The 24,468-nt window shown below is 38.8% G+C and overlaps 1 protein-coding gene across 15 annotated transcripts in view; it reads left to right on the forward strand.

Moving 5' to 3' along the window:
* CNTN6 (contactin 6) overlaps positions 1-24,468 on the forward strand; it is a 143,443-nt gene that overhangs the window by 95,953 nt on the left and 23,022 nt on the right. For 9 of the 15 annotated variants that reach the window (XM_083795181.1, XM_083795180.1, XM_083795173.1 and 6 more), the window contains 4 exons: positions 1,962-2,146; positions 4,642-4,778; positions 8,059-8,188; positions 9,152-9,302. In XM_083795181.1, coding sequence (XP_083651307.1) covers positions 1,962-2,146; positions 4,642-4,778; positions 8,059-8,188; positions 9,152-9,302 — 603 coding nt within the window. Of the gene's footprint in view, positions 1-1,665; positions 1,806-1,961; positions 2,147-4,641; positions 4,779-8,058; positions 8,189-9,151; positions 9,303-24,468 lie in introns of those variants that run through there. The other 6 variants (XM_083795179.1, XM_083795178.1, XM_083795177.1 and 3 more) reach the window with 3 other exon arrangements.

Genomic DNA, 24,468 nt, shown 5'->3' on the forward strand with positions numbered 1-24,468 from the left:
TGGAGACATTTTGCATGAGTAATGTCACGTAAGGTTTGGTGGGAAGGCAGTGCCTATTAGTGGGTGGACCAGTGTATTTGACACAGTTTAGTCCCCCTAAAGTTCCTAGCAGGAAATAATATTAAACAAGTTTGCGTCTCATATAGGTTCTAGTCTCATAGTGAAGGACAAATGGCGGTGGTGATGGCAACTACTATTGACCAAAAAGATTGAGGATTTAAACCACCATATATAGGTCTTGAATCAAAATGGGAAGCAAGAATAAAATCTGTTCTTTCCAGCTCCTCTGCTGGCTAATGCTGTCTGACACATCCCAGTCTCTCAGGTGTGTAAATTGTTCAGCTGTTTTGGAGGGGTCATATGAGAGTCAGAATTTGTGTGTATATCAATATACACACACATCAGTGCAGAGCTAACTCCAGAGTCTGAAACATATTGCAGATAGTTACAAACCACTTTCACAGGCGGTTCAGTTATGATGGAAAATGAGGTAGCTAGAGAAATTATTATGCTGTGTAAATAGCTGTTAGAGATCCCTTGGTTAAGTCTGTGGCCTCAGGACTGATTTTTTTTCCATTTTAAGGAGCAGAGGAAGGACTGCTGGGGGCTCCCTTGCCCAGCTGAGCTTCTGTGGCAGAGTCTCTCACGTGCACCCGTTCTGTCTATGAGCTTAAATGCACGACAAGGCACACTTTATGGCATTGCTATTCCTTGTACATCAGAGTGGTCCAGCTGTGAATTGCCCTGCACATAGTCTCTTTCTGGTGGCTGTGTATTTGCAGCTGGTTAACATCAGGCCAGTTGCTCAATCCACATAATTTGCCAAGTGCCTGCGCTTCTGGTCCGTGCCCTTCTGGTTTCGGTTGGTCTCATAATCATCATGGGCACGCAGCCTCAAAATGCGGGAGCTACACCTGAACTGACAGCCGTTATTGTCTCTGCTAAAAAGGAGTAAATGCTTTGTACATCAGCGCTGCAGGCTGGAGACCTTAGGGACTGGCAGGCAAGGGCAATACACGCTTCTGCTTTCCATGATAGTTATCTTTGAAGTTTAGAACCAACTGTTTGCTATTGATGTTACTTCCAATGGGAAAGTGGGCAGCATTTAGTCAAAGCCTCTGTAAGAAGCTGTTCGAAGTGTAACTGCTCGCCTGCTTAGAAAAAGGAGCTTACTGTAGTTTTCAGTAACAGAAAGCAACTGTGAAATCCAAGACTATTAATATTTCAAAGCGTTCTGGTGACATAATAGATCATGAAAGCGAGGCTTGTATGGTTTGCGATATTACCAGAAATCCAAGAAGTATTTATAGCCTTCTTCACACTTGACTATTTTTTATCATATAGAATACATTGATCCAAATATAAATGAAAATGATAGAAAGCTACGAAAACATGAAATAAGAAATATTCTTTTGTCTCTATCTCCTTTCAGCCTCAACATCTCATAATTTCCATTTCCTTGCTCAGCTGTCTTCCTGCCCTTCTCTACCCTGGATCCCATTTTTTATACTTAGATTTATTGTTCTTTTTAGCTCCTTTGAATTCTTGTCCAATGTTTCCTATTTTGAGGTGTGAAAATACCTTTATTGCCAGAGGGAACTTGTTTGCTCTGAAAACCCGTCAATAATTCAGTGCTTCTGTGGTGTTTATTTGGACTTCCAGAGTTGTCCCTTCACTGTAAGTGTTAAAAGGCAGGATTGGACCCTCAGAGTTACTGTGGGCAAAATCCAAATTGGCTTTACGAGCAATCAAAGTTGATTGAGGACTTCACCCCACAGTTGGACTTGTGCCCCTAAATAAGTTAGGTGAGTTATAAAACCTCAGTCTTATGAACCTCTGTATGTCACTCCTAGAAACTGAAATGATTCCTTTTATACAGAATATTTTAAAAAAGAATTTCATGTCATCTTTTCTGCTATAACAATTGCTCTCTTTTTCTCTAATAAAATGTAATTATTTAGTCCAGTCCCTAGTATTAGCTGGAAGAGGTCTGATGGAAAGTCACTGACAAAGAAAATCAAACATGACCAAACTAAAGGAGTTCTTGAAATCCCGGATGTTCAGCAAGAAGATGAAGGTTTTTATGAATGCGTTGCAGGAAACATTCGAGGAAGAAACATTGCAAGAGGTCAATTATTTGTCTATGGTAAGCAGATGGATTAATTTCTTCATTTATTTTTTTCAGAGCTTGATAGTGTTCAGATATATTTTGTATATCAAGTCTATTAGCCCCTTACTGGAAATATGAAATGTAGTTCAGGTTAAGCTGATTAAAAAATGATTGGAGGTCTGCAGTGACCTTCACTGAATTACATCCTCAGCAAATAAAGATATTTTGCATTAAAACTCAGATTGAAAATGTGGGCTGTGCCGTGATGAAGTTGTAAAGGTTAATACAAGGCAGAAAAATCCCTGGTACATTTACATGAAACATTAACGGCAGGCAGCGATTTACTCTCAACAGCTCACAGCAGCATAAAGCTGTGCTGGCCCAGATGCAGATTAGGGAAGGATTCTTGAGATTTTGGTTCATATGTGTAAAAGATTTTCACCTTTTATTCACCTTTTATTCTAGCTGAACCTTGTTGCTCCATAAACAAATGAGGGCAAAACTGGGGAAACTCATCTTCCTGCCTCTCATTCTTTCCTCCTCTCCCAAAATGGGGAATAATACACCTGTGAAACTGTTCTCTCATTTCTCTTCCCTTCCTACATGTTAATTTCCTATGATCCATGTCACACATGATGCTCCATTATAGCCAAGGTGAATTATATGCTGTTTAGTCCCATTCTTAATAACCACAGAAAGTAACGTATTGGACATAAGAGATCTGGAGATCCTTTTGTTGCCTTATAAATCTTTCAAAATAAGGGAAAATAAAATATAGCAGTAAGACGACAAGTACAGAGAGCTAGACTATAAGTCTATAATTAATATCTGTTCAGACCTTGGCAAGTTTCTGTTTCTAAGGAACTCTCTTCTCATGAAATAATACAGGCTTTGCTAAACTACCAGTCTCCTGCAGCCCTGGCTAAGATCAAGATCTATGTCAGGAATAGAGCAGTCTGCTGTTGCTTTGAATGTTTATTTCTTTGCTTTTATGGGGGTTATTCTTGTTTTCATTGCCCACTAATTTTCACAGAATGTCAATCAAGCAGTTCCATTAAAATTAAGTTCAGTAGATTACCTGTGCATGATTGATAACAGCATAAGCAATTACAAAATTATGATCAGTTAATGTAATTTGAAACAATGTGCTTATTTATTGTGCTTTGTAAATTAATTAATAGTTCGTAGTGAAATATATAAAACAGCACTTGTGAAGCGTTTGCACAAGGTTTTATCATATTAGGAATGGGTTGGCATATTGCCTACTTAATTTACTTCCTCTTAATTTCTGTGCTGCTGTGTTTTTGCTTGCTGTGTAGGCAGCTCGTCTCTAGGAAGTAGTTTCTTGGGCACTGGCTGCTGCTTTGTGTGGTATCTAGATCCGTGTCTTAGGCTCAGGGGGCAATGAAGATGACACATAATTGGAATCACTTAAGCATGGGGGATTTATCCCATATACTTTCCTGTTCTTTGAAACAGGTTGTTGGCATTGTAGTAATTTAATGTTGAACCAGCACAGGGTGCTTTGTTTTGGCCACAGTCATGAGCTATCCCCTAGGGTCATGCTGTGGAGGGAGGTTTTTTTAGTACCTTGTTCAGCTGTCTCAAAGGGTAACAATTCTCTTCCTAAAATGAAATTATTGTCTATAAGAACAGTGTGTTTATACACACTCACACACATGGAGTCTGCAGAGTTGACTTAATAACCCAGCAAAAAGTCTTTCACAGGATTCTCAGACACCAACCACATATCCTAGACACAGACATGAAAGCCAGTACCTTGCTTTCAAGTGGCTTTGGTGTATCCCAAAGCCAAGTGGTTGTTAGTCATTCTGCCTAGGTCTCATTCACCTATATATTGACAACTATTTAAAATGTTGGTCTGCTTCATCCTAGTTCCTGCGCAGCTCCATCCTTCAGCGTTTAGTTGTGTGTTTACAGAACTTGTGTGTGATTTTTTTGCAAATTTTGCTTTTATGCAGCAATGAATTTGTTAATGTGCCACAAATGTTCAGAAGCTGTTCTGAATAACACTAATTCCTTCCTGTAGTACTTGTTGTAAGTTACTTCTTGCTTTCAACATATGCTTGGAAACCCTGGTCTCAGGTGTGTGAGTGAAACAGAGGGGGTAGCACTTGGTATCTGTGATTTTGATTAACTACTGACTAATAATTTGAATATTTCTCCTTTTGGTACACAGATCAAAGAACCTGGAGAAGATGACTGGCTTTCAGAAAGTAGGGGCCTCATTGCTTTCAGAAAGCATGCCCAGAATTTCAGCCATCTAAAATAACTGCTTCTGCAAATCTTGGCCATAAAACTGAATAATAGCTAAACTGAATTTCCTGACCGCTTCCCAAGTTAGTCTTGAAGTTCAGTGCTAAAAGATTTGTTATGTGGAATTCACTTGCAATATATTATGAATGTGTTGGTCAAATGCTAATTAGCTTTTGTCAGTTCATTAATTAATGGTAGCATAACTCCAGCAAAATCATTTCTCCTGCTTAAAATGGCTTGCATATTCTTTTCAGCACTCCCTGAATGGGATAAAAAAATCCAAAATGCCTTTCTGTCTCTCTATGACAGTTTGTTTTGGGAATGTAAGGCAAAAGGAAAACCAAGCCCTTCCTACAGCTGGTTAAAAAATGGCCAGCCTCTCACATCAGAGGTAAGGTTCCTGTCTTGTTAGCTATCTTGTTCATCTTGGTTTTACAGGGTTTAGTCGCAGTGTTCACTTTACAATACTACCTTTTTCATAAATTTATTATGCTTAACATATGAAAATAAATAGCACAAACTCTTTGCGACACAAAGCTTCAGTACTTTGAATTCATATACATTGGAAATGTATAGTATTGTCAGTTATAATTTCTTACAGAGCATCTGAGTGCTACAAGACATGACAATAATATGGGTGGGTTTAAAAATACCTATTACAGTTGGTGAAAGAAGAGTCTGTCCCGAAACAGAGAACACATCTGTAGACAGTCTGTAGTTTGGGAAGTCAGTAGGATGCCAATTGACTGTGGAAGAGTATTTCAGAGCAATCTGGTCAGCCTGTTAACCTACACTTTTCTGTGGTTTCTGCTTTTAACCCGTAGGCTGAATGGACCTTTGGTCTGATGCAGTATGGCCATTTTTATGCTATGTTAATCCTTTAACTGAATTAGATCCGAAAATCAGTTAATATTGAGTTTAATATTTATCTGGCACTATGTAGAGGAATAATAGACCTAAGGAAACCATATAAAGTTATAAGGAAATGGAGAACAAGTGAAAAATCTCACTTAAAGGACAAAGAAAGGACCACAGTGGAGAGAAGTAATGGAGAGGTAGGAGTGGGGTACAAGAGGGGAAGTCAAATGGAGTTCAAACACTTAAGAAATCAGATCAGCTACTTATGCCATTAGGTCTTTGAGAACTTGGCTTTGGCTCTTTCAGGACAGTGTAATTATTCTTTTGTGGTGGCCAAGCTTTGGCACGTTCGTCTTCCAGTCTTCTGTGGCAAGATTCAATGTTTATGTACTGCTGAGGCCAAGTTTCCCTTCTAATTAAGCATCTATGCAGCATCTATTGGGTGTAAAATGGCATTGCTTATCTGTAATGCATTTTTACTGGTATGAAAACAATAATACTGTGATTAATTTCCATCTAGCAAGAACATTATACAGAAGCACTTCCAAAACATATGGGATAAATTAACACCTGCTGGGTTGCAAAACCGGCACTTGTTTGATTCACTAGTGTATATTTGAAACAATGGGAGAAAGGTCCAGTCTTCCTTACGATTTTCTTCTGGATTAGTCCTAAACAGAGCTCAACTAGTGTCTGAGAAGGCTAGCTAGAATTTACTTCGATTGCAATTTTTCAAAACCCAAGAATTTTACTCATATTGTCACCTGTCCCTAAGCAAGATTATCTGGTTTCTCTTTTTGAAGACAGTGATATTTAGAGTCTGTTGCTCTTCAATTGCATCGTTTCAATAAAAAAAGGATAAAACACTCTATGGAAACATTTTCAACCAACACTTTCACAGTACTTATGGTGTATTGTAAATGGAATACTTCAGGCAACAAAATGCAGAATGTTATTGCTCAGTGGACAAAATGGATATTTTGGAGCTGAAAGTACAAGGAAGGTATAATAAAATATTAAGTCTGTCACAGCACCCTGCCTGTTGGAAATATCATGGCAAGAATACCTCCCAGACGCTTTCCACCTTGGGACTTATTCTAAGGATATTGTCTGCTCTCTGTCAAACCTTTTCTCCCTGGCCACCTAGTTGGTCATCTCTGCACTATTCCTGCCTGTGTACATGGTGTGCTTTATTCTTCTCTTTGTCTATGTAGCTCAAAAGAGCCAGCTGAGAATCGTGGGGAATTTGGCATGTGTATGAAGTGTGAGCGTTGCTTCAGAACAGGGTTTTGTATTCAAAGGAAGTTTGTAAAAAAAAAAAAAAAAAAAAAAAAAAAAGGCGCCAAAAGGATAGTAAACAACCTGAAGGTAAAACTAAGTATGCGGAATATATCTGTAGCAAGAGCCTCAAAAAATTAACAGTAGATAAGTAATGTAATGTTGTTAATTAGTTTGCAGTGTACCAGCCATATAACCACAGGCTATACTCATCAAATTTCCAAGCTAAACAAGGTTGGACTGGGTCAGTTTTTGGTTGGGAGACCTCCAAGGAAAAGCCAGAGTACTGAAAAACAGTTCCTTGGCTCAGTAGGCGACTCTCTTCCCTTCAGTACAGCAAGAGAAATTCCCTGACAGGGATGCAAAGGGCTTACCTGTGGCAGCTCAGCAAGTTGGGCTGTACGCATTCAGCAGATCACAAATGTTTTAGGTGCTTACAGGTGTTCTGCAAAGGACTGTACTATTTACTGTAACAACATATGTTCCTCTTACTGTTTCAGAGGCAGTAGTCAGACTAAAGATGTAGCTTAATAATAATAGTAATATCCTTTTTCAGACGTGCACTTGGTGATGGAATTCCCTGTTGTGGTTTTCTTCCACGCCAGTCTGTTTTGGAGAACATATTCTCTCCTACTTCTCAGTGTTATGCTTTGCTGTGGAGCTATGATTGTCTCCAGAAGCTAATAATGGTTAATTTGCAAAATATTTGGATTAAAGTTATGTTTGCAACATGAAACATTCTTTATTTCTTAAGGTAAAGCAAATAAAACTCCTTTTAATACACACACAAAAAAAGCTTTGGTCCAAATTTACATACTGTGCAGTTTCCTCTATTTCAGCAGAATTACACCAAAGCCATATATGGTGAATACAAATTCAAGCCATGAAGAACGTGGTTTTCTGACTTCAACAGTTACCTGTGGGTTTCCAATAGGATTTTAAGCGTTGGCTTCAGCAGAACTTTCAGTGGATCATTTTTCTGTTACATGTGGATGTGATGACATTTTAAACTTTAGTTATTTGAACACCTCTGTCTCCCGTGGAGCTTTTCTGATTATCTTCAATTATTATTGTTAGATTTGTCTAATAGAAGAGGAGGGTAAACCATGCCTCATCGTGCCCCTGGAGAGGGCTGCAGGTGCTGCTTCTCGGGAGCCATATGGAGGATGCTCCAGGTTTCCAGCGTGGTACAGTCCGTGCCTGCCCTCCGGTAGCTGCTTCTGTCTGTTTCATGGTGAAGCATACCCAGGTTCACAGCTCGGCAAAGCAGGCAAACACATGCCACAGCTGGAACATCTGGGCATACCTGCCCAAGGCAGTGACTCAGCCTCATGTGCCTTGAAAAGCTTTGAAGAGTTAGGGTCTGAAAACACGTCCATCATAACTGATGTATGCATTGTAATTCTGATGCGTTTGTCTACGTGACTTCCAAAAATATATTTCCACTTCTGAATTATCGGCATGATACCAAAAATCTTTGGGATTGTACATTTATTGGCTCTGTCAATGTTTTTTGTTTGTTTTTCTTTTATCAGGAGAGAATCCAAATAGACAATGGAACTCTTACCATACCGATGCTGAATATGTCAGACTCGGGCCTGTATCAATGTGTAGCAGAAAACAAGTATGATACTATTTATGCTAATGCCGAGTTGCGGGTGATAGGTGAGTAAATGTCATTAAAATGAAGATACTGATTATAGTAGGACACTGCTTTCAAAAATTTGAAATTAAGAAATAACTAGATTAATTTCCACCTGGCAGTTCAAGCACGTTCTTATTTCTTTGTGCTTCAAGAGCCATGTGGGAAGTTTTTGGATTTCATGGCTGGTTTGGGGGGGAAAATCCTAATCCCATTTGTAGTCTTTTTTTTACATGCACTCAAGTTTAAAGAATACTATTTTTCCCTTAATATTTTGAGTTATTAATAGCTATTTTGAAGTTTTAAAAATCATTTCAGGAAGTGGGAAAAATAGTTCTTACATTAAAGAATGTGGCAAATGTGTATATAAAAGTAAATAACATACAACAAATAATCTAAACGATTACCAGAGAAGCACATAAAATAGAAATTTTTCATATAAGTGTTCCACTATCAATATGCAAATATAAAGGTTGTTCTACAGCCAAGTACTGCTGAAAGTGCTAAAACACTGACTTAAGGAGTACCTCACTGTTGTAGTTCTTAAGGAGAATTTTCCCATAAAATACTGCACATCTGTGCATACACTTTGAGTCAGTTGATGAAGAGAAAATTATTGATAAATTTTAAATACATGCTCTAAACTCTGCAGATGAATACCTGTGGCTAGGATCAGAAAAGTATTTATGCTGCTGTTGTAGCTTTGCTCAGGAACCTCCTTCTCTGCAGATAGACCCCTTCTCCCAGCCTGCAGAGAATCCTGAGGAAGGATTGTGTGACTGGAGACTTTAGGAACAGCAGCATAAATGAGACTCAATGAATTCTGTGCTTTGGTATTTAAATATATTTTTCACATTTGATACATCTACTCTCGAAGAAAGCTTAAAAGCAAAGCAATTATTGGATTCACCTACTACGTTACTCAGAAATTAGCTAGTTCATTTAATAACTTGTCAACTGCATACCATTCTGCTCTTTATTTTTAGCTGCAGCCCCTGATTTTTCAAAAAATCCCGTGAAAAAAATCTCCATCGTTCAAGTTGGAGGTGAAGTTACAATTGGTTGTAAACCAAGTGCTTCTCCCAGAGCAGTTATTAACTGGAGAAAGGGCTCAGAAGTGCTGCGGCAGAACAAAAGGTACTGTAATAAACCAGTTGCTGGATTGTTGGGTGTTCTGTTTTAATATCATTTAAACATCACCGAAACACAGCTGACTTAGTATTGCTTTTGACAGCTCATTGACAGAAAACTTTGATGCCAGAGGCCTGCTCTTCTTTAGCAGTGGCCATACAGTTCTGCAGCTATAAAGCTGATTGAGAACAAAGACAAACTGAATACACTCGGGTAATTGTATGATACATAAGCTCGTGTTCATCAACAGTTAATTCTCTGCAATACTATCAGAGCTGACTGTTTACCACATGCAAAGCCTGAGTGAATCAGCTTCATGTAGGAGACATCAGTGGAGGCTTCAGAGAAGTGGAATATACCCTCAGGCTGCAGCATAATTGCTTAGCAGCTGTACAGGTTGTACAATAACCCATATCAAAATCACCCTACAGATCCCCTGTCTTCTCTGTTTAGGCAGGTTTTAGCCACTGGACCAATATGCCAGTATGCTCCCTCACCAACCAATGTGTAGTTGCATGGTCTTAGGCAGAACTTTACTGACATTGGGTCTAACATGGCTGATAGCTTATTTGTGGGTTGCCACAAACTATGCTTAGTACTATATGCCAATGCCAGTTACACAGGAAAGCACTAACTTAAGTCAATAACTTGCTTTTAATGTAAGTTGTGAACGGTAAACAGTGTGTAACCATGATATTATTTCCATGTAGAAATGCTGGTAGATGAGTGAAATGGACAAGCATCTAAGAACTGTAATTTTTTATCTCTTTCAGTTCGTGAATATAACAGCAATGCTGTTTTATCCCATTTGCAAAGACTGAAAACAGAATCAGTAATTCATAAAGGTCTGGAAATCAAACACCAGATTTTGCATATAACACTAGTTGCTCAAGGATATGTTTGTGTGACATAAGAATTAAAATTATTATATTTCATTAAAACACCCTTATCTAAAAATGTGACCCAAAGAAACAGTTTCCTATCTCATGTTGAAGTTGTATACATTGTTAATAAAAGTAAATTTGAGTAGATGTGGAAAATGCAAAGCTGAGAAAGAGGTATTTCACATAGGTAGTTGCAGTAAAACAAAGCTATGGGTAAGCAATCTGTGCCAGAGTCTGTAGAGAACTTTCCATTGATTTTTTCCGTCCTGTCAATAATGCCAGTTTTATTTTCTATTTAACTGCTCAGGTATTAACTAAAAATATTTTCCCAACTAGTGCTCAGTCAAATCTTTTATTTGCATTTTGTTTGTATGGTCTGTTCCACAAAAGAAGCCTATTCATTCCTATTGTATGCAACCCCTATAGGACACAGAAAACATTCCCATTATGCAGCTTGCCATGGGAGAGCTCTGACATTGAGTACAGGAGCAAGAAGAGCACCATCTAGAACTTGCATTTCAAATAACTGAATTAAGCCTAGACCTTGCTAGTTCCAGCACCATGGTATTCCCCATCTGATCTGCTTATAAAAAAAAATAAAATATTTACATACTGCGTGCCATATTTACTTGTACTTCTGTATTAATTTACTAACAATTATAAGCATGCTGTAATTTTTGAGCATCCCAGAAGGCCTTCTGCTGCTGAGCAAAAGCAAACAAAAGGAGCAAGATTTGCACTGAGGCAAATGCAAGGGGTTTTAAACACTCCATGCGCAAAACAATATTACCAGTGTGTCCACTGGTGCGAAGTAGAATTTATGAGGCTTTTTGATTATTAAATGACAAAATAGATAATGACACAGTTTTAAAGAAGAGAAAATAAATCATCTATACGGTATTTTTTCCAGAGATCTTTGATAGAAAGCAGAAATGAAATGAGGATCTGTGTGGCTGTAATTTCTCTTCACAGCTAATTAAAGTACTAAAATCACATATCTTTGCTCATAAAAAAGAACGAACCTGCTCTGTCTTTCTGTATGTATGATTAAATCCTGACATGTACCATACAGATGCGCTGTTTTAACTAAAGCTTTCCTTATATCTGCTCACATTTCATTATGCAGCATTTATAGTCTATGTGGATTCCTTTTCTATGTTTATAAAATCTGGTTGGGCTATATATGCTGGAAAAAAAAAAAAAGGAAATATCAGTCCCTTAGGGTTCTGAGAGCAAAACAGTGATGGACATACTGCAAAATAAGTCAAACCACATAGCTTCCTGAGAATGATTTGGACAAATTCAATCTTTTGTTATAGAAATAGTGCAACTAGACCTATTTCACCCTAAGGGAAAAAGGGTGTTCGTTCTTTTTCACCTTCTTCCTTTCACTTGTGATAATAGTTTATGATGGTCATGCATGCATAGTTACTGCTGTCCCTGAACCTCTGAGCTATTAATATCACATAACACTGCTTTATATTAATGTCAGTTTAAGTGTGTAAATATAGATGTGCTAACTAGGAAAAGTTAATTAATAGACTATCCATCTTATTAATAAAGGCACCATGAAATACTTTCTACTTGATTTCCTCTGGGGTTCTTCTGCCAAGCCTTTTTATATTTACGAAGCTGCAGTACTTGGGTGAAGGTCCTCAGCCTTCTAAGATGTTTTCTTCCTGCCCCATTCCTCTCCTCTGTCTTCTCTGTAGTTCAAAAACATCTTTGCCTGGATCTTCTATTTGTATACCTTAACTGATATAGAATGCTTTATTACATTTGAATCATACACAAGTCCTTCAAAAAAAATTCCCCAATCAATTTTTACATTAAATGGGAAAGAAAACATACATATATAGGGTCTGCTTACTGTTCCTCTTCTCGATGTTCCTTCTGCATTGAGTATTCTATTTCATACTTCTCCAAAATAATTTATTTTCACCCTCATTCATATGGGTCACATTTTGAATAGTGGTGTTTCTTTTTGGCTAGTGCAGCTGGCCACTTTAGAGAGGCAGCGTGAGATTATCAGCTACAGGAATCAAAAGGCATCTCATCGTTGGCTAATCCTTGTTTATGCCTTCTCTCTCTTCATATGATTCCTCTAGTCAGCTTCTTCATATCGTCTAGTACAGCTTCAAGATTTCTTTTGTGCAACTAACCTCCTCCTTTGAATCCAATTTTTGTGAAATGGGCTTTTGGGAGCAATGCCACTTGTCCAATGGGCTTCTGTCAAAGTTGGAAGAGATTTATTTGCCCTTTGCCAAATGCAAGACCTTTTCCTGGCATGTGCTTTGGATTTTAGTTAACGTGGAGATTAAATGCAGCAGAGAGAAAGAACAAACGTAATGCTATGAACTCCCAAGCTGGGGATTTTGACACAGATAGGAGCTATTTTTCTGTTATGTAGTCTCAATAAAATCCAAAGGGAATTTTCTTCATCTCACACCTCACTTTTATCATCTCATGGACCCACTGAGGAAAAGTGGAAAAGAGTGGAAAGGAACAATTCATATATTAAAGCAAATTTGCAAGTCTAGACACTGATTTCATTATGAATGTATGTCATATCTTCAGTGGATTCAGGACCAGTGAAATTTTTTTTTTTAAATTGATTTAAACATTTTAATAAATGGGAATTGGAACCCTGTTTACTTACCAGGGAGAGGTGCTGTTCCCTCAGCATGAACCAAGGATCCCCAAACACTGTAGTGAATGCATATAAACATATGTGATTCACTCCACTCAGAATTTAAATGAAGATAGCAAAGGGAAAACAAAGAAATGAGGTAGGCTGAAAGAATGCATTAGTCATATGCAGCACTTCCCATGCATTAATAATCAGTAAAAAGCAAATATTCATAATTTCAGGTCTTTTCTGGGGACTGGACAAGAAGTATGTTTAGGGGTTAATAAAATATGCTCAATACTTGTTGGCTCCTGGTCTTGCCTGTAGGACAGTCTTCAGCCCCATCGCAGTGAAGGATGGTAATTGATTCTCTGCCATAAACAAAACTGCTCTACCTGGTAAGTGTGGCACGGGAGAGAGAATTTATTTTTTGTATTTTACATTCAAGTTATTGCCATTTCTCAAAGGAAATATGGCAGAGTGATTGAGCACTGAAAAGAAAAGCTGTCTTTCAATAACCTTATGCAAAGAAAACTGAGCAGATGTTGTGATCGGAGACTACCACTAAGGGTTAGAAAAATTATCTGGTAATTGCTGAGGTCTTACAGCTGCCCCTTGGAGGCTCAGGCTCAGGGGGATTCTCTCCTGCTACCAAGAGAGCTGCAACAACCCAGCAGGTTTCATTAGCTAAAGGGCTGGATCCTCTCACAGCTGTATGTTGCATCTGAGCTGCTCTGTCAGTCACCGGGGCAGGACCACTCTTCTACAACCTTCTGAGAGTGCACAGCTGCTGTCCACTTGTGTTTTTCTTCTGCTGCTCCGCTGTTTGGAGTCAGGTCTCTCCCCTACCCCATACACATCATTCCCTCCACCAAAAAAAAAAAAAAAAAATTTAAAAAAGTCTGTCTTCTTGTGGACTGCTGTTGGAATTACAGAAAGGAGGAGTTAAAAAAAAAAGGGCAATTAATTGATAAACATGAGAAGTCCTCAATCTACCAATCAAATAAAACATATAAAGCATATTGCACTGTGAAATAGCATTTCAGCTTGAACCAATTTGAAAAGAAATGTGTCAGGGCAGTTCAACAAGCTGCAGTGAAACATTTCAATTACCAGAATGTCAGCATTGTTTGTTTAGCTTGTACTGAAACCTTCCAGAATATCCATTATTTTAAATAAATAAATAAAATAAAAATCCTGCTTGGGGAGGAATCATAACAAAATGGATTGAAAATCCCAAATTTTGTAGTAGTCTACTAACAAAGGAGAAGATTGATGTCACTTAAGTTTTATTTAGCTGAAGTCAATATGCAGTCTAAGGTAGTTATTTACTTTTTCTTGGCAGGCACCTCTATCTCAAATGAGATGCCTAACTTTTAGATGAACAAAGCAGGAGGAATGAAACACCTACAGTGTTTGAAAAAAAGAAACCTGTACTGAAGTCAGACTAGTTGAGTCGCACAGGCAAAGAGAAGCTTTGCTTGTCATGCTGTTTTGTGCCACAAACCACCCTGATTTATGCACCCACTGTTTGCAGATAAAGATAGTATAGGCATTTGTATGCTGGTAGCAAGTTTCATATGTGAAGTACTTTCTTATGCTATTCTAACTTTTACTATCCTATTCCCAGCTTTCTACAGCAATATGGCGAGGTGAATAGGAATGGGATATTAATATTACTATTATTTTATTTTTTAAGTCCAGTTTTTGAAGCCTGGATTAAGTGTATCTCCGTTTTATCCTTGTTTTTCTACCACAAGAAGGTTTGCATAGCTTTGATGATATGCCTTAACTCTTCTATCTTATCAACGTCTGCGTGCTTGTAAAGAAGTTCATTTCCTATTTTAGTTTTTAAATAGAGCACTTGAAGTGTGGGCATCAGCAATCAGAGTAATTCCAGATATCTTAGACATCATCGCTGTAAGTCAACATGAATACAAATTAAGCTTCTCCCTTGATGAATTTCTAATTTTGCTTAGGGAACCAATGGAATTGATTCCACATCTGCTAAATTTGATTAATCACTTCAGTTCCATTCCTTGCTAACAACTAAACTGACAGAAATCAAAGACATGGATTTACCTGTCTGCTTTCTGTGGTTGTTCTGGGTTTGCATACTAAGATATGGAAACTCCTGCAAAACCTGAGCTTACTGAATAGAATTGCTTTGTTTTTTCATCTCTTAGGCCATGCTAGTACAACGTATTTGTTGATAACTGGACAAAAACCATCCTTACACCTTCCCAATGGAATGCTGAGAGCTGCAAGGAATATTCTGTATTCTGGCTAAAAATATCTCACATTCAGATTAGAATGGTCTTCCTTTTTTTCATGAATGATAGCAGAAAAGATATTGCAAAAGACCAGTAAGGGTGGAGGTAATATACTTCCTGAATATTTATTTGCTAACAGCAGTGCTGTTTTTCTGTTTTCACTGTTGCATGTAAGTATAAGTATACAAGCATTTTCCCAGGCTTACTTCTCAATAATGTCATTGAATCTAGCAGGACCATAAACCATGACAATACTCACTGAAGAGTGAGTAAAAATGAGCAGAAATGTTTGGTGATCCAGCAAAACTGCTAAAATTGGCATTACAAAAAAAAAAAAAAAAAGTTTTACAATCAAAGGAATGCTAGAAAATGCCTCAGACTGACCTGAAGTACCTTCAGTCTTTCCTTCTTTGTGTTTTTCATGCTTCTAGTTAATTCTCTCTTTTCCCCCAAGAGGAGACGGAAGGCAGGGGAGGCGAAAGCTTATGACTGTGTGAAAGATGAGGAAGGAGATACGGGGGGAAGGAAGAATGAGAACAGAGGAGGGGAAGAAAAAGAATATTTTATTTTTCTTCTTAATCTTATTTTCCTTTGTTTTCCCCCTTTCTTCTTCTTCTGTTATCTTTCCATTTGAACTCAATCCACTGTAAAGTAATGAGAAGGCAGGAGGGGCCCCCCATTGCTACTTGACCCCATGAAACTCTGGCAGGCAGAAGACAGAGAATATTAGTGCAGAGGAAGACATAAGAAAAGGGCTTTTCTTCTATTTTTTTTCTCTCTCCTTAGAGAGTTTCATAATGGAACAAGCCAATAAACCTAATTTCATCATGTATTACTGACTACTTAATGTAATACTGTTTAGCACATCAGATAGCGTGAGCATCAAGTAAGCAAATGAACCATATGTTCTCATGTTTAAGGAAGAGTGACAACCTGCATGATACTGGACTTATTACAGTTTCCCTTCTGTATGACATCTCTGTAATACAATTTTAAATTGTTCCTAGTCAACTCCTGGGAACCTTGTTAAGGTGAGCCTTTCCGAGGGGCTGTCCTACATGCTGAGATGTCCCAAGCAATCTGTCACTCTTCCATGTCATATGGAGTTGTAATAAACTAAGCCCCAGTGAGTGTCAGTGTTGTGCCCTCTCTCTCTTTCAGTTCATGTTCTGTCCCTGCTTCATGCACATATTCTGATTGATGTTTAGGATTTGATCCAAAGCCAGCTAATCTCACTGGAGCTTTTCCATTGACTTCAACAGGCTTTGAATCAAGGTTCCTAATTAGGAGTTCGCACAAAAAATAATGAGAGAATGCAACCTTCTGTGATCCTCTTCTAATCCAAGTTGTACTGCCATGCACATCATTACTGTTGCACTTATTCTTGTGTGTATTGCCGTAGCATACAGAAATATGAGCAGTGGATGAAAAACATGCACTGCACAAACACCAGATAAAAGATTCCTGAGGGAAAAAATTTTGACCTAAAAGTGACATGAGAGGCAATGGCTAGATCAGGGTGTATTGGGGATATGGTGTATCCAAGACGCCGTAGGATGTTATTGATTAGCATGATAGGTAAATGGGTAGCTGTTGCCAGTTATACTCTAGATGTGAATGGAAAGACAAAGAGTTTCTGGGATTTTTCTTAGTGTGAAGAACTACATGAGACTAAGTATAGGAACCAGCACCTTGAAAATGTGGCTAGTGCTTTTGTAAGAGGATACTAACACCTCTGCTTTAGCATGTGCTGGAGCCTGAATACATGAGAAGTTGTTGGAAATCGGGATTTTATTGCAAAGAAATACCAATATTTTACTACATCTTTTCTATGAAAACTAAAAATCTTTTCAAATTTTCAGTGAATGACAGAGCTGCTTAAGGGACCCATAGAAGAGGTAGCATATTAGTCATACATAAAAATGACAAAATATCAATGTTCTGTGTTATTTTGAGAAAGGCTGTGGGTCTAAGGCTTCAGTGAAACACACAGAGTCCAACCATTATAGGTCATGTTAAGCACAAATTCTGCAGACAATCTGGGGATTGCCTCAGGGTTTCCTGCAAACCAAGAGGTAACCGAGTCAAGGGGTAGAGAAAGCTGGAAGTAATGAGACCTAAAGACACGGGAGCAAGGACACGTGCAGAGATAAGAGTGGTCGTTGTGGAAGCTGAAATGACCAAAGATGAATGCAGTCAGGCTGAGGAGAAGAGCAGAGGGATTCAGGGGATGAGCTCAGAGAGCAAGTCAATGGCAAAGCAGCAGTGAGAGCTCCTGAGTGGAGAAGAACGTGGATTTTGGTCCTTCCTTTTTTGCTCTCCTAGGAATTGTTTGCCCGAGCTTGGGAATTTGGACTACTTGTTCCAAAATCCCTTTCGTGATTGTTAAAAAATCACTTCAACATTAGAATACACCTACAGCAAGAGCATCTCCAATGCTGCACATCTCTTATGTGTATGCGTGCATGCAACGTGCTGGTTCAGGGTTTCTGAAAACAAGTGAGCACCACGCTGTGTACCTGGTGTCACTTGCTGCTAGTATATACGGAACAATTTGAAGTTAACTGCAGGTTTTATTGTACTTTTATTTTTTGAAATACGTTCTGACAAGCAGATAGGGAAGAAGATTTCTCTAAGTGAATTAAACTCCCACACACAGGGTAATTCAGGGCCTTATGTACTGTTTAAATTCCACTTAAGTCCCATATTAAGGTCTTAGTTTTACATCTAGAGTGAATTTGGATGTATGAATGGGTGCCTCTGAACTCCTGATAATATCCAAATCATAAAAATAATGATTAATAGTGGGATTAGATTGAATAGTAGTAGTGTGGGCATACCATCCTGTGCTGGAAGAACTTTTCTCTAATGTACCAGAGCTGTAAAGATCTTATAAAAGCAACAGAATTTGTTGGCAAATAGAAAACATGGCAACCTTTTTCTCTCACAGTTCAGGTTATTTTCTACTTGGATTCTCACCACAGAATTTTGCAGTCTGGCTCCTGATCCTTTCCTTCTTAGTGTATTACTTTACCACTATCATTTTTTTCTTTTATGAATGTTCAGACTGGTTGATGTACAGCTAGATAAATACCATGTTTTATTATGCCCTGTCCACAAACTAGACTTGTAACTGAGAGAGACCTTTTTGGCTGGACTTGCTAAGGTATGGCTCCTGTCTCGGTCTAGGTTATATGAAATCTCATGACATCAGCTGTTTAGATTTCAGATAGGATGAGGACAGACACACGGGAGAGAGGACCCATAAATGGGCCATATCTGCTAAATACGACAGGAGACCAAGTTACCTATGTGGGAAAAGGAAGAGCAGTGTTTGTCTGTTAAAAATTATTGCAGTGATTTAGAAAGCTGAAGGGATTAAAACATTTGGGGGGGTTATCTTTTGTTTTGGTCCATTATCAAACTAGCTATTTGGTTGGCAAGTCTTTCTTTCCCATATGCATAGAGATGCTGCTGCCCAGTATTCCACAGCTGCAAGTTTTGAGACATAATACTTCAGTAGGTTTAGGCACATATCTACAAACATGGTGGTTTTCCTACTTTTTGCTTTGGCCAGCACGTAAAGACATTTGCCTCACATTTATCACAAGTACATTAAAGACAGCATAGCAATTATCACTGTTTTACGTTAATGAGAGTACAGTCTCCTGAAAATATTGTAATTTGCCTCAAAGCTTCACAATGGAGTAAAACTCAATTCAGATGTCTGTATAAATTTGCATAAAATAAATATTTGTAGTTCCAAATTACGAAGATTCTATGCAAAAATAATGTTCAGGTTTAGGAACATTTTAGAAATTCGGGGAAATAGAAAGGAACAGTGTTTTATTGACACCTTTTACCATTGCTATTGGTATTCTTTTCTAAAATGTTTTAATAAGACTATTCAGATAGATTATGTAATTTTGTTTTGATCTAAATAGTTAACACAGAGTTTAATGGCATTTATTTTATTTCCAGTTAATTGTCAATCAACTCTGAAGCTCATTTATACCAGCATGCAGATAAGGAAAATCTTCATTTAAGCATAGTTTATTAAATGGCAATAGTATTAGCATACAAATTACACTCAGGATAGGATAAACAGGTACAAAGATCATTAACATATAATACAGACAGTTGGATCTCAGATGGGACTCAGTGGGACCTTTTCAAAAATACCAGAGCTGTCATCAGCAGGTACAATTCATTCACTCAGTCAAACTTTACTCGCATTTACATCTGCATAAATCAGTAGGAATTCTGAGTCACTTGAGATCTCTGTTCAAGTGGCTGTCCCTTGCTTGCTTCTCCTTGTGCTTTTTAATTCAGCCTCTCTCATGCTTACCAATCTTTGCAAAATTAGAAAAGTCAGTTATTGTCTCAGCATCTGCTAGCATACCTGAAGACATTTATAAACAATAGCTTTTCATAGCCTGTGAAAGCAACAGTGGTTTTGCTCTTGAGCACTAAAGTGAGACTGCGAAGACATGGTTTCAAATAGGATTTCTCAGATAATAAAAATTACTTTGCCTCTGATTTCATCAGATCCAGCATACTCCCTTTTTATCTGCACAGTGCCGTGATGATGACTTCAATAACATTATGAGGTGTCAGACACTTGATGTTAGAGGCAGAGAGGAGAAAAGAAGGGTGAATCTTTACATCAAGTATCAGGGTTACTTTATTTTGAAAGGAATTATTTTATGCCCTTGAAAAGATAACTGTACTACTGGAAGTGCTGAAATCTGCAGACATAGGTTTGAATCACCCCTAGTATTACACCAGTGTAGCTCAGCTGATTTTGATGGAGATTTCAAAGACATTTGCTGTATTGAATTAATGTAATTCACATCCATGAATTAAAATTGTACCTCTCTAAAACAGATAGGCTGAGTAATACAGCAGTGCACAAAACACTTCAAAATCTAATGAGTTGACACCTCTTTCTTTTCTCAGATTTTATTTTTCTATCAGCCTTGCTAAATACATATTATTCTTTCATGCTCTTAAGATCAAAGCAAATAGCCATCAACAGTCTTTTGTTCACATGAGACAACACTTTCGGAGATGGTTTGTTTGGCCTGGTTAATTAAAAGCTGTACCTATCATCCCTGCTTGATTTCTCAAGTTCTTTACTTAAAAAGTATGTGTGACAATTTTAATGAGCTCTCACTTCTTCCCAGTTTCATGTCTTCTGCAGAAACATTGCAAACTATTCTTTTGAACATTACGCAGAGTTTTGACTCCAGCAGATCTTGGGTAGCCCGTTTTCCCTTTTCCCGTGTAGCACTTATCTTTCACATTAATGGAGTCACTCAGAGAGGACGAGGACATGGATCAATCCCATGAAATTACCAAATTAAAAGCAAACAAAAGGACACCACTTACACCGTGCTTAACTGGGGAAAAACTTCTCCCGAGCTGGTGTGTGACTGAAGGTTCATGGAGGCTCAAATTGCTTTGGATCGATTCCTGAAATCAGTTGTCATCCTGCTCAGAAAGGCATCACTTCTGGAGCCAAACCCTGGACTTGTGCTCGCTTGGTGCCTTGAGGATTGTGAGGCCCTGCCTCTGCCATGGGCACTGGCTCCAGGTAGGGAATTGCCTGGCTGTGTCCTCAAACTGGGCTTTGACGGCTGTCTTACGTTCGCATGATCCACTTGAAGCGAACTTCATCCACCATACCCAGCTCTTTGTGGGGCAGGTTCCCAGGCTGGTTACATATGGAATGGCATTTCAGAGCATTTCCAATCAGCTCGTGTGTGCTGGAACGTTGTATGAGTTTATATCACCGGATTTTCATCTCTTCATTTCCCCATAGTGTCTTTACTTAATTGAGCTATTTACCCAGAGGTAGCACCTGCATAATTCAGGCAGGAACATCAGCATCAGCACGAGCCTGATAAGCACTGAAACATTTTGTAAGTTGGAGATGCCTACGCGATCCCTTGCTGCAACAGGACTTCATGAACAGCTGTGTCCCAAGTAGCTCCTTTCATTCTTCTTTCTCCTCCTTTACCAGCGACATATTTATCAGCTCCACTGCAGATCTTTTGATGTTTGTCCCTTGACAAACACTCATTTACTTATGGAGTAAAGTCCATTTTTTTTTTTCTGGCAGAGAAAACATTCTACTTGCACTATATTGGGCGAGTTAACTTTTCTGTCTTGTCACAGTACTTGAAGTTACCTTGTCTCCTGATGCAAATGGTAAGAATTATTATCTATAGCCTTCACGCAGTCTAAAATGTTGTGAAAAGTAACGGTTTTCAGCGAGCCTTTCAGCAGGTGAGACATGCATTTCACAGCTTCTTTTTAAACCGTTTGTAAGAGCTTGATCTGAAGCCCATTAAAGGAAATATTCCCATCACCGTCAGAATCGCAGTGCCATTATTTGGAAGATAAATGGAAGAGGACAAAGTGCAGCCCCTCTGAACCCACCCATGGCACAAAGTCGTGGCTCTGAGGAAGTTTATGTCAACTTTGCCATTCATGGCAACTGGGTCAGTATTTTGCAGAGCTTTTTTCCATGCATTTGAAATGCATCATGTTGATTTTCTGCTGTGTTCTGCCTTCTCATCCCTCTCCTGACACAGACCTTGGTACATCTGGAAATTACTTTTTTTTTTTTTCCCCCTTTAATTCCCTTTTCTGCTAGCTAATTACTCCAGATCTCATTGTGTTTTTACATAAATTCTGCCCAAGTACTGTATTTACAGCTAGCTCCCTAATTGTCTTTAGGTAACGTGACCTCTGTTTCAAGCAGCTCTGAAGCTTTTGTTAGCTCATGGCTTGTCTTTGCTGAGCTCTGTTTTGATCCGCTGAAAGAGCCATTCCAGCCCCAGCTCACCCAGTTGTGGAAGTATTGCTTCAGAACAGCATTTCTAAAGATCAAACATTACCTCATCAGCACTCGAGTGGGTACAAACCCCTCTTAGTGAATAAACCACGAAGCTGTGAATTATTCAGATCTCAATTCCTAACAAAGAATACATGAAAAAAAGTCTAAACTAGACATCACTAAACTTCAGTGAAAAAGCCATAACCAGTAATCCTTAGAGGGCTAAGCACAGAGCCTGTGCATTCAAAGATTCTTCCCTTTATTATTGTGTATTTTTACAGACTCTTTTTTCCTGGATATTTACTTATAGTGGAAGCTTCTGGGGACTAGGATTGTCTGTTTTTGCCTCATACCCACTTCTAGATTCCAGTCTGTACGTAGAGCTTTTAGGTACAACTGCAGGAAAAATATTAGGGCATCAATATTTGATGGTGGGAGAGACACTAAGTTGTCTCATTATAACTTATAATTCAGGTATCCAATTTATGAGCATTTGCTGATCCACGCTTGAGTATCTGTTGGCACCGTAATAAAGCCACCATACATTAGCTAACCAGTCAATTGAATCAACTATTTTATCACCAGCAGTTTTTGATGACAGTGTTTTCTTGCGGCTGGTACAAACTAGTGCGAAGAAATGCATCATTAATGCAAAGAACATTGCAAAGGCAGAAGTGAAAAACCTGTAAGTGTTTCCTCATATTTAAACCCACCTTTGAAATACTGCCCTCGGGTGTCTCCCCACACCAAGGAGATGCACTTATAACCTCAGGTTTCTTGCTTATTCATCCTTCCTTATCTGCAAATGTTGTTTGGTTGATACATCATTACGTTAAAGAGTGTACTTTGTTGATTTGTATTTTGCTCCTCTCCGATGTATTTGGATATATGATATTAATAAACGGATACATTAATGTGGTTACATGATACATTATTAAACCCCAACTTATTTTCTCATCATACGACAAATTGCAGGCAAGCAACCACTGCAGTAGCTGGTGATTATTGCCAAGGTAACAAAGATTTTTCATTCAAACCTGAATCCCATCCCCTCTCAGCTCCACACCCCAGTGAGAGACGCTGCAGGGAGCAGGTGCCACATGAGCACCCTGGAGGAGCTGGAAGGGCAGGAGAGTGTCCTCACTGCCATGCAGACGTCCCAACTCAGGGCTCCTCACTCCTAAATCTGGCTCTGAGCAGGAGCAAGTCTTCTACAGAGTCAGGACTTTACAAGGAGAGAAATGAAGGGAAGAAGCAGCATGCGTCGCAGCTGGTGAAATATGGAGATTGCAAGGTGAATTCAATCAGCACTGAGGCACAGTGGAGCGTCCTGCTGGTTCAGCAGTGGGAGCAAATGGAGGGGGGATGGAGCACACGACCTCCAGAACAGCACATCCCCACCGTCCTGTCCCCATGGGTGTGCTCCCCTCCATCCACCTTGTGAATCTGCTGTAGCCCCTGCTTTGCAGATCCCTGGCAGGGCTGCGGGCCGGGTTGTCCTCAGTGTTTCAACACAGGGTTGGAAATCTGAGTCTGGCGCTTCCCTCCATCAGCCGCGAGGCTGGGAGAGGGTAATGGGAAGCAGAACAAGGCTTGATGTGTGTTATGCTTATAGCTACAAGCATATAAATACAAGAGTGGAATACAGCAAGATGCTGTGATGGTTTTTGTGATTTAACAGCTATGATAGTACTGCCAGCTTCAACTTCTGCTCTTGTTATTGTTCGTTTCCTTTAATAATTCATTACATCATCCAATCTTATGTTGTCAGTAATAAATATTAAATACCCAAGCTGTGATGCATGAATTAGATATTTTCTTTTTATAAAAGGATTCTTGTATTAGATTTAAATGTCAATTAAAAGAAGAATATAAAAGAATAATGCAGTGCTTCTGTGAGCACTGGAATGAATGAAGCCTCTTTTCTCTTGGATTTATGACTTACATCTGGATTTTGTCAGATCTAGGAAAACGCAGTGTCTGAGCACTGCTCTTCCCTGTTAGCTGCAGGTTCTCTGATGCCTACTAAGCAGTGTGCTCACACAGGGGCCACACTGACAGGAGGGGCTCTACATGGAAACCCTGACCCCATTTTCTTGAGACTTCAAGGAACTTCATGCCTTTCGGCCCACTGTCCTTCTGAGCTCAGAAAAATAACCAAAACTTCAACATCTACCAGAGGCAACAGGTGGATGGAAGAACTGGCACAAAATAAAGAAAATTTTATGGGATAATATTACTTTCTGTCCTAAAGTTCATTGCCTAGATAATTCAGTTTTCATTTTGAAACTCTCTACCTTTGCTAGATGTGTATTCTGTGTATTTGTGAAGGAAATCCCCAAACCCTGAAGCTCTGTTCTTGTGTGTAAAAGTAGAAAGGTTCCTGGCATGCCACGAAAGCCTACCTAAAGAAAACATAAGCTGAACACTGCACTGGCTTATATCCTAATGTATCTCATTGACAAGAAGAGGCATGTAAACAAGCTTAGAAATTAATCTTGTCCATAAGACCCAGGAGTGGTTCTGAAATTACTATTAAATG

The sequence above is a fragment of the Anser anser genome, assembly GCF_964211835.1.
Source record: "Anser anser genome assembly, chromosome: 12".
Classification (NCBI taxonomy): Eukaryota; Metazoa; Chordata; class Aves; order Anseriformes; family Anatidae; genus Anser; species Anser anser.